This window comes from Glandiceps talaboti, chromosome 8, assembly GCF_964340395.1.
Source record: "Glandiceps talaboti chromosome 8, keGlaTala1.1, whole genome shotgun sequence".
Taxonomy (NCBI): Eukaryota; Metazoa; Hemichordata; class Enteropneusta; family Spengelidae; genus Glandiceps; species Glandiceps talaboti.
Window position 1 is genome coordinate 166489 of NC_135556.1, and position 11055 is coordinate 177543.

The following is an 11055-nucleotide window of genomic DNA, read 5'->3' on the forward strand; positions in this document are numbered from 1 at the left end:
TTAAAATGGCTCGGTAATAAAGCAGCGATGGCACTGCCAGGTATTATCGGTTCTATCGTGTCACTCATTTTAAAAACAGCGGGACAAGTTGTAGGATTTATAGCTGAACATGTATGGCTGTTGGCAACTGCAATAGCGGTATACCTTTATGCATCTAGTGCAAGATATGGGGTTGAATTGGTTTTATTTTTTCTCTCCGCTACGTAGCGAAGGGTAGCGAAGGTAGCGAGATTCAAAACTTACTCTTTTACATTCAGACACATTTTAGGAATCTACATTATACATCAGACTGTATTACCGTCATGTTTTTTGCACAAAATAAATGGTGTACATCGTGTTACCCGTGTTTTATTTCTGCACTCCTTTTTTGGCCGTGGAAGTACACCGACCGAGTCACCACTTGCGTTACAAACAGACAACCGTGATCCCACTTGTTCAAATTCTAAACGTACCCTTTTACATTCCAACACATTCAATGATTATACATTGAATATACTGTATTACGGTTACACTAAATGGTGTACATCGTGTTACAACCGCGCTGTATCTCTGCACTAATTTTCTCCATGGAAGTACACTGCATGAGTAAACAGGCCTTGCGTTGCGTTGCGTACACATGCAGAGTCTGGTTACGTGTACGTTGCGTTGTACATGTTGTATTCATCCTAGAAGTCAGAGGTCAGAGGTCGAGATAAAAGCCAGCTCCATTCTCCAGCTGCATCGTCATTTTGTCCCCGGGTTTTAGCTCTCTACTATATCATCGTAAGTACTTTTTTATATTTCTCTTTTCGTTTACACGTAAGTATGTACGTTATGTTCTACTTACGCTCTCCCAGCCCATCTCTCCACTATTTCTGTACTAAAAATTACAGTTTGTTGCTTGACACATCTTCAACACCAGTCAAATAAAAGCTATGTATGTCTTTGTTGAGACTTGACCTGTCAGTTTTACAACTTATGCATACCATCTTATTATCTGATAACGCTATTTTTATGGGGGCCCGTTCTGGTCACAATTATCGCATGATTATGTAGAAATAATAAAACTACTGCTGTAATTAATATTATGTATTCCTTGAATTATTTAAATGTGTTTTGATTAATTGTATGCACTGTTATGTTGTCTACAATTGATTTTATGTATTCCTTGAATTATTTTAATGTGTTTTTGATTAATTTTATGTAGTCTTGAATTAATTTTATGTATTCCTGGAATTAATTTTATGTATTCCTGGAATTAATTTTATGTATGTGTCGAATTATTTTTATGTATGTGCCGAATTATTTTTATTTATGTCCCGATTTAATTTTATGTATGTGCTGAATTAATTTTGTGTATGTCCCGATTTAATTTTATGTATGTGCTGAATTGATTTTGTGTATGTGCTGAATTAATTTTGCCCCTACAAATACAATCCTTTGCGCAAGATTTCTTATTCAAAATGGCGGCCCGCAGTGATGCTCAGCGGGTTGTCATTCGAGAAAGAAATCAAGGAGGATTCTACCAATTTTTGCTCAATCTAAAATCAGTTGTTCGAGTTTTTCTGTCTCCCCTGAATTTAGGATCGACAGACGATCTATATGAAGTTAAGTTTCGAATGTTTGATGCCACGGGACTTTGTCTTTGCTTTTGGATGACTTAGCGAGAGAAGGGCCCAATCCAACGGGACTACCTTCCCATATTATACAAATAACATGTAACATCGATACAACTTGGACCTGGACGAAGGTGCCTTTCGTCTTCGCTGAATAGTCGAAACACTCACTTGAAGCATATCAGCAATTTTCTGCCATGGGTAGAAGAGGGAACGCAAGTGTTCCAATTGGTGTTTTGAAATTTCCAAGCGCCTTTGTCCAAGTCCATGTTGTATCACAGGGGACCCAGGAACCGTGTGACAAACAAAACAAAACAAAACAAAACAAAACAAAACAAATAAATAAAAAAATAAATAAATAAACTACCAAATAAATGACAAATGAACAAGCAAACGAACGACAAGTATAGGGACAAATAGAATAATTAAATAAACCAGCAAATAAACAGATACTCATGGGGGTATACTAGATATGGTTTTCTATACCCATCACTATTTGTATAGAAAAAAAACATATCTAGTATACCTGCCGAGCACCGTGCACCACTCTGAGCTGTGGGCCACCATTTTGAATAAGATATCTTGCGCAAAGGATTGTAGGGGCAAAATTAATTTGACACATACACAAAAGTAATTCAGCACATACATAAAATCAATTCGGGACATACACAAATTTAATTCGTGACATACACAAAATTAATTCAGGACATACACAAAATTAATTCACGACATGAATAAAAATAATTCGGCACATACATAAAAATAATTCGGGACATAAATAAAATTAATTCAGGGCATACATAAATTAATTCTAGACTACATGAAATTAATTCCAGGAATACATGAAATTAATTCAAGGAATACATAAAATTAATTAAAGACTACATAAAATTAAGACCGGTACATAAAATTAATCAAAAGACATTTAAGTAATTCAAGGAATGCATAATATTAATTACAGCAGTAGTTTTATTATTTCTACATAAGTCACAAGTGTGACCAGAACGGGCCCCAAACTATTTTTGTATTCGTAAGAGCAAATGTATTATTGCCATTGGTTGCAAGTAAATGCGTTAGTGACATCACTGCTGATGGGTATGACGCACAGCGTCACATGTTGAGTGGTCAGTTCAGTTTATTTGTTTCGCATTTGTTTGGTTATCAGTTTATAAAATCACATTTTCCTCGCGAAGAATAATAAAATCAAAATCATGAATTAAAGTGTAACACAGTTCCAGGAAATACAGTCATCGCCTTGTACAGTGAGTTTTATCTGCACACAGAGTCACTTCTTCACATTACTTCACTCGAATTACCAAGAAAATATGTGGTAAAAACTTGTTCGTGTCGAGTTATATCATTGTCACCTAGGAGTTGTGAAATTAACTCCCATTGTCTGACCTGCTCAATCAGCATTGCCATACAATGGAATGGGCGGGGGGGGGGGGGGGGGGGGGGGGGGGCAACTTATCAAGGAAACAGCTGTTTAGATTGTTTGTCACTCAATTTATGTGAACAACCCAAACCCGAGAAACTCGGAATGTTTAGATTTTGGTGATTACTTGTCAATGACTCGCCTCTAGATCTCCACACTAAAAGATACAGTCAGTCATACCAGCAAAAATTGGGCTCATGCCCATGGAGTCATAACTATTTTTTCGTGAGAATAGAATTTCATAGCGTACATTGATTATGTTTAAAAGAATATTGATGGCTGATTTTTTTTATGGGTAATGATATGGGGAGATGCTGGTGGGTAAGTGTCCTTTACCCTAAATACCAGTACCTGCATAAATTAAAAGACAACAGAAATGTACACATAGTTCATTGTCTTAGTATTGATCTCATATATGCACCAAGATACTTTGTTGCCTTTGCTTAGACAATGGTAAAAAGGTAAACATATACTGTAGGTCAGCATGAGAGGGTGTCATCTGGAACCAGGTAGTGTTCACATTGACTTTTTACTCTAGGACAAGACCAGGCTGTAGCCTAAACCAGCTTCTCACCTTGGACAAAATCTTATGCGTCCCAGGACAATTAACTGTTCACACTTGTTTTGTTTTTTTGGACCAGGGCCTGGCCATACACAAAATGTTAAATGTGAACAGCCTAATTAATGTTCCACAATATCCAGGTGACAATACTGGTCCATGGTACAGACTGTTCACTCTCTAGAACTCACGTTGCAAGGCAATCACTTTATTACCAGGGCTTGTCTCTCCTTTTAATTTCCTTGTGTACGAAATTAATTGAAACACTTTGGTGACCTGGCATGGTATTATTGTCCTCAAAATAATTGCAATCATATGTAGACTAGTGTGTAAGCTATAATGTTAAAAATTACAAAGCCTATGACCAATTGACAGTTTTTCATAACATTGAAATGGATTTTTTTATTAGCCATGGCAATAGTTTATGCATTGATGCTATTTCATTGTATATTAAGTACGTTGAGTTAATTAGGCTGTTGATATTACTAAAAATCCTGGCCGTGGCCTGGTCCCAGGAAACAAATTAATCCAGAATTAACTTTTGGTATGTGTTCACATCAACTATTTTATGTGACAATGGCACTTCATAGTGTACATTAATTATGTTGAAGAGAATATGCATGGGTTGACTGGTTATGGGTAATAATATGGCAGGACAGTAGTCGGACTGTATAGTAACTAAGTAACTGATTTCTCTAAGACCCTTGTACCATGCATTTCAAAACCATGATATGGTTCCTTCCTCAGTCACTTGATTGTATTACCAATAATGTTTATGATTCTCTATAGAGAATAGATCCATGATCAGAACAATACCTATGTGGTAATCCTCTTTGTTGCCTTCACTTAGACAATGGCAACAAAGTCAACATGTATTGTAGGTAGCATGCGAGGGCGTCATCTGGGACAAGGTATGCGTTCACATTGGCTTTTTTGCTCTAGGACAAGACCAGGCCAGTGCCAAACCAGGGCTATAGAATACTTAGTAATGTTGTTGGGTAGTACATCCCAACCATTTAGAGTAAGATCAACTTGCAACTGACTTGCAGCACTTGGTATTTACAAAGTAAACTCTTTTGTCTGCCATGTGTCTTGTGAACAGGCTGTGATTTGATACTTTTGTAAGAGATACCACATATACAAATGTAGGCATTGTCATTTTTAGTCCCTGTCAGACAAAGTCCGGATTGGGGAGTTATGAATTGGGTTCCGTCCGTGTGTGCGTGTATCCGCACCCATTTCTCAGACATGGCTGGACCGATTCGTCTCAAACTTGGTACAAGGACAACAAAGTATGACGTACATATGCATGTAAATTAATTTTGTGATACGATCCAATATGTCTGACAGGCGGCCATTTTGTCACAATTTCATTTGTCTGTCTGGAATATGTCCGGAGCCATTTCTCAGACATGGCTTGGCCAATTTGTCTCAAACTTGATACACTATGACATACGTTATACTTCCATGGACATACATACACGTCAATTTGTTTTGTGATACAATCCCATATGGCCGACAGGTGGCCATTTTGTCATTTGTTTGTTTTGCTTTCCAGAGCCATGGCTTGACTGATTTGTCTCAAACTCACTACAAGGACAACACACTACTGCATACATATGCACATCAATTTATTTTGTGATATGATCCAATATGGCCAACTTGCGGACATTTTGTTTGCACCACAACCTATCCGCCAAAAACACCCAAATGAACCTGCGGGACTATATCATTATACAATGTCTTGTTTGCTTATGATATGTGTTCCTTGTTTGCTTTTTTGGCAGACTAGTTGATTAAATTAAATATTTGTAATTATTTATGACATTCCAGTTTAATGTTACTCATCATGGCAGCAGGCTTGTAAATTATGAACAATAAATGTGCAGTAATTTTCTGATGACATGCATAGATTGCCATTTTTCAACTAAGTATACAATAATATAGCATTTTCTTGTTTTTCCTCTTGTTATCCACTCAGGATCTACACTGTCAGGTATGCCTTAGAGGTCAAAACTTCAAGATGGACATTATCAAGGCTGATGGAAGAATACAAAACCTTAAGAAAAGCCATGATGCTTTGGTGAATATCCATATTTCAAAAGATATGAAGTACCTAGAAGAAAATGTGATAATGACATTGTTGTGTGCCAAGTTAACATATGTTGGGGTACAATGTTTATTTTTTTCCATCAATCATGCACTTGTCAACATGCCCAAGAGGTTTAATTACATCGAGGTTATATTTCAAAGAGCGCTCGAAGATCATAGAATTGCAATTGATGAGGAAGATGAGGAGACAAAAGAGGGCACAAGTTTTATCCATCAGATATCAGGAGAAAAGATGCTCTGTCTATTTCTGAAGAGGCATTTGCAGCTGTTGCCCTTCATGAATGGATGGCCTGTCTTGCGTAAGTATTTATATTTTCTTTTCTTACTTTCTTACTTACGTTTGTAGCACATTCATAAAGAAAACACACCAACTTGTGTCTACAGACCTGCTGCAACCTTTGATATTTTTTTTTTTTTTTTTTTGGGGGGGGGGGGGGTTGGATTATAGATTGGGTTCTGTCCGTGTGTGTGGGTCCGACCGGAGTCATTCATGGACATTCACGGACCAATTATTTTCAATCTTAGTCTATGGATAATAAACGATGTCATACATAAGCACGTTAATTTGTTTAGAGATATTATGCAATTTAGCCGATTAAGAGCCATTTTTGGGTCAAAAAATGTGAATTTTTGGTCAAAAATCTTGATCTCCAAAACTACTGGGCAGATTGACCTGATATTTGGTAGGAATATTCTCAGAATTGTTCTTCTGCAACATTTGGCCCTAGCAACAGTGACCATGCCCATAGCAACAACTAAGTGGTAGTATGTTTTGGTCTAATAACAACATCATTAGGTAGGCAAGTGAGTAAACATTCAAAAAATGTTTGCAAGTACAACCTTTGGGAATTTTTAAATAGGGGATGTTTATTGTGCTTTGATTTTAAAAGGTGTAAATTTAAAATGTTAACAATTAACACAGGTATTAAGTTCAACTCATACAGGAACTTTCACCATGCGCTGATTGTGCCATTACCTTACATTGTTGTGTTACACTTGAAAGCTCTATATCATTCTCTTAAATTGCAAACATAGGTGCCTTACAGAGGAGAGCTATATGAGGAAGTATGCACATTTTTCATTTTTCCTTTCCTCAATATGAGGGTATTTAATATAGTTGTACTGATTCTGTTTTTTCAGAAACCATTCTTGGGTTAGCTTCAGAGGTTTTTCAGAAGCATACAATGCTGTTGTGAGACAACTCAAAGGAGACGGCATAATGAAAGACTTCTTACAAAATAAAGCTGAGCCCTCAACATCTGCACAAATACGGTGTTGTTTCTGGTAAGTGAAATTGAACTTGTGTATTAATATATGGCAATTTCAGTTATTGTTCTTTTAACTCTTACGAAATCTTTCTGTGCAGCAGAGAAAACTTCAGGGGACTAACATATCTAGATTGTGTTCCTGCATCCATATTCTTTGTTCCTATACACAAACATTATCTTTTTAATTCCCGCCAGACGAAGTCCAGAATGGGGACTTATGGATTGGGTTCTGTCTATCTATTTATGCATCCATCCGTCAGTACTCAGATATGGATGTACCAATTTCTGAATTAACATGTTACAAGGACAACAAACTATGGCATAGATCAGCATGTAATTTTTTATGGTTGAGGTTTACCTGCCTTTTGCGCGTAAGTAGTCACAGACGAAGAGAAGTGAATGTACTTCATATGTTTGGATGTGAATGACAGTGACATGGCTGATTTCATCACTTTGAAATTTTGAAATGCTTTTAATGAATGATTTCTTTTTTATGATGATAAAGATAACTTTTATCATGGCAGTGACAATGATACCTGTAATACTGCGTAGGAGTGCCATTGCAGTACCTTTAAAATCAAACCAACCAAGAATCAGGTTTCAAATCATGTATGCAATACAGAACAACTTTTTATGACACTCATACAGAAAATTAAGGTTACACAAAAAGAATGCAACAAATGGCTTAATTGTATTGTATGAATACACTAATATTAAACATAAAGTATTACAAAGTTTTTACTTTTATGATGCAATTAAAAGAAATACTCTAATCCAATATACTTATTTTAAATGGAACTTCCATTAATAAAACATGTGACAACTTCAGTTGTATCTGTGCTACAGAAAAATTGAACTGTGTTAAACTATTACACTGGTTTGAGCTATGACAAAAGTCTCCTTACTATGTTGACGTCAACAATTATTGTTACTGTATGCATCCATTTTCTTGTAGCCCATCAATTCTAAAATCACAAAACTTCTTGTATGTTAAAACGTTATGTTTGTATAATTACAGGTTCACAAATACAGTTACAGAAAAAAGCTGTGTCAGCTATGTTTTTCAATGGGGAATTGGCATATGAAATCATAACAGCGAAAGCAGAAGAACAGTATCTTTTCATCCAGTCAAGTGACAGGGAAAAGCATATGGAAAAGATAATATCTACCATTGCACATGGCATGTACAGCCAAGATTGTCATGGCGATTGCCAGGCGGGGGGTATGTTAATTGTAAAGTCTGCTTATCAGATGCACTAATGAACAATGTAGTACAAATTATTTTAGCCGGAGCTGTTTCTTGGAGATGCCTGGACCAATTTTTATTCAAACTTAGTACAGGGGCAACATACTATGGCATACATATGCACGTCAATTTGTTTCTTGATATTATCCAATATGGCCGCCTAGCAGCCATTTTGTTTGTGATTTTTCCGTGTCCAAAGCCATAACTCAGACATGCTTGAACAGGTCCCCCCCCCCTACCCCAATTGAGGAGCTCATTAGTGGTTAACTTGTGCATTATGTGTGATTTAGGTGAGGGGTGGGGTGGGAACAATACTTTTTTGGTCTTGTTGGCAGATTTTTTTTAGCACAATTGAACTAGGTTCAGTAGTGCTATAGGCCAGTAGTGTCTGTGTGTGTGTGTGTGTACGACTCAAAAACTGCCAGCCCCTACTGTTTTGAAGGGACATATACTTGTGATGTCTAGTTGGGAAATTGTTCAAATGAAAATGTTCGCGTCACAGGTGTGTGGTTTTGGTCAAACGTGATTTTTGGTAAGAAGAAAACTAAAACTCAGAAACTACTCGGCAGTCTGGTCTGAAATTTGGTGGGAATGTTCTCAAGAGGGTGTAAATTAAGACTTGTTCGTGACATTATGATTTCACCAATATACAAATATAGAAACTGGGGCTAAAATCTGTCTTTTTGGTAAAAAAAAACTTCTATTACAAACTTGGAAGTTCTTGGACTGGAACTTGGTGAGATGCTACTAGACTTATTTTGCAGATGTTCAAACCTTTTGACTATTAAAATTGGCCCAATCAACCATGGCAACAGCCAAATGGCATTATGTTTTAGTGAAATAACATCACTTTGTAGACAAATGAGTAAACATTTTAAAAATCTATGCAAATACTTCTACCAACCTGACCACACCCATAATAACAGTCAAATGATTTGCAAAGATTACAATAGGGTAGATAGGCAACTTCTTGGTCGTTTAGCAAATTAACATGTATACCTAGCATGGCTCACCATGTGAAATGTTTTGAAAACAGTACAGTTGTACCTCAGTGCCATTGGAGCTATTTTTATTTCTCTTAGCTATCATGTTATGTTTTACATGCTATTAAAATTTGAGTTTCATGTGACACAAATTGCTACCACAATATGTAATTGTAATGTACTCCCACATTAAAGTCTTGGCATATTTATTGATAATGTTATATCCAACCACTTTTAGCTTTCGTAGCGTTTGTATTTAAGGCTGGAAAAGGCTACTTGTCTATTCAAGATTATGCCAGCATTTCTTTTCTGTTTACCTTTTTTATATTATTACTAAACTTTTCTGTGGTTTAATGCACCTAGGTGTAAGCCATGACATTTTTACATTAGGTTTACTGTTTTTATATTTGGTGTCATGTACTTTGTTTCCTTCTGGGAAAAATATATTTTACCTGTGATATGTCACTCACTTCTGAGAGAGGAACAATTGGACTTAACAGGCTGTTATAGTAGTGTTTCATATATATGATTCCTGAGAAACATATCAGTTGTGAAAAGTTAACTATTTCTTCCAAATGATTTGAGGAAGACATTTTCCATTAATATTGAAAAGTAGCTGGCTTATTTATGACTGTAGATCTTATTTCTTGTACTCATCTTGAGATATATAAAACTCCATTGTTTACACATCTGTAATTTTGTATTGATTTTAAATTTTCTAATAAAAATTGCTGTCAAGCTCAAAAAATAACACCATTGTCTGATGTTCTAATTATTTTCAAAACTGCACCCTTTCCTCACCCCTTGACAATATCCATGAATACACATACAATGTACAGTGAAGTGAGACCCTGCATTGCACAAATGCATTATTGTGTACAAATGTTTCCAATTTGTAAAGTATGTGTTATAGGGATGGTAAAGTGTCTGTCTCTGTGCTATCAACTTAATAAAAAAAACTATGCCAATTGCTTTGATGTTTGGCTGTAGATGAACTTTGTTAAAGGTCAATTATGTGGGCTAGCATGGCAACCACAGACGAATAAGGGAAAAGGATATATGTGGATTAATAGGTGTCACATAACGTTTTTCTGTTATGGGTTCATTATATATACCATTCATTACTTGTAGGTGACGGCTAAAAAGTGTAGTGTTAAATTAACTATTAATACATCATTAATAATATGTATAATATTAATTACATATATGTACCCGGGCTGAAAAGTGCCCCTATTGACAAGTCCCACAAACGGTTTACAACACACACACACACACATATATATTTTTTTTTTCGTAGGGTTTTTACCAAAGTGGAATATGTACGACAGTTCCATTTAATTCACAGGTATCAAACATTTTTTTATAAACTTGACGCATAATTAAATAATCACCAGCTTTTCTATTACTCATCAAAAGCAAGGGTAAAATGAAACTCATCGAGTGTCCGTGGTGTATACTTTGTGGAATAATGTATTCTAGGTCGTGTTGCATACGTTGTATGTATGTATGTATGTATGTATGTATGTATGTATATGTGTGTGTTGTTGTTTTATTGTACACTTGCATGTACTGTCTGTTGTTGGTTGGCTAATATTTCTTGTATCGAGCTGTAGCTATGGAACTATGATGTTTCTAAAGGCGTTGGAGAAAGCAGGTAGGTATGGGGGGGGGGGGGTAGCTCCAGACTTTAAGTATTTTCTGTATGTGCGTCACTTCTACGGTGTACGCTATTAGTTAAAATAATACTTTCGGTTGGTAAATATTAGCTAAATGTTTATATTGCGAGACGCTGGTGAATCTAAAGTTTGGCATTATTTGCATGTGATCCATATACAATAGGTTTCGAAACCATGGTGT

The 11055-nt window shown here is 36.0% G+C and overlaps 1 protein-coding gene across 3 annotated transcripts; it reads left to right on the top strand.

Moving 5' to 3' along the window:
- Positions 1-290: 290 nt before the first annotated feature.
- LOC144438656 (uncharacterized) lies at positions 291-9866 on the top strand. Of its 3 annotated transcripts, XR_013481075.1 has the most exons (5): positions 291-762; positions 5571-6000; positions 6842-6985; positions 7165-7340; positions 7988-9866. XR_013481075.1 is itself a non-coding variant. In XM_078127800.1 (4 exons), the coding sequence occupies exons 2-4, from the start codon at positions 5987-5989 to the stop codon at positions 8052-8054; spliced, it is 225 nt and encodes a 74-aa protein (XP_077983926.1). In that variant the 5' UTR covers positions 291-762; positions 5571-5986; the 3' UTR covers positions 8055-9866. The 3 variants fall into 3 exon arrangements, 1 of the variants encoding a protein (XP_077983926.1); XR_013481074.1 differs by lacking the exon at positions 7988-9866 and having other exon boundaries at positions 7165-7645; XM_078127800.1 differs by lacking the exon at positions 7165-7340.
- Positions 9867-11055: the final 1189 nt, after the last annotated feature.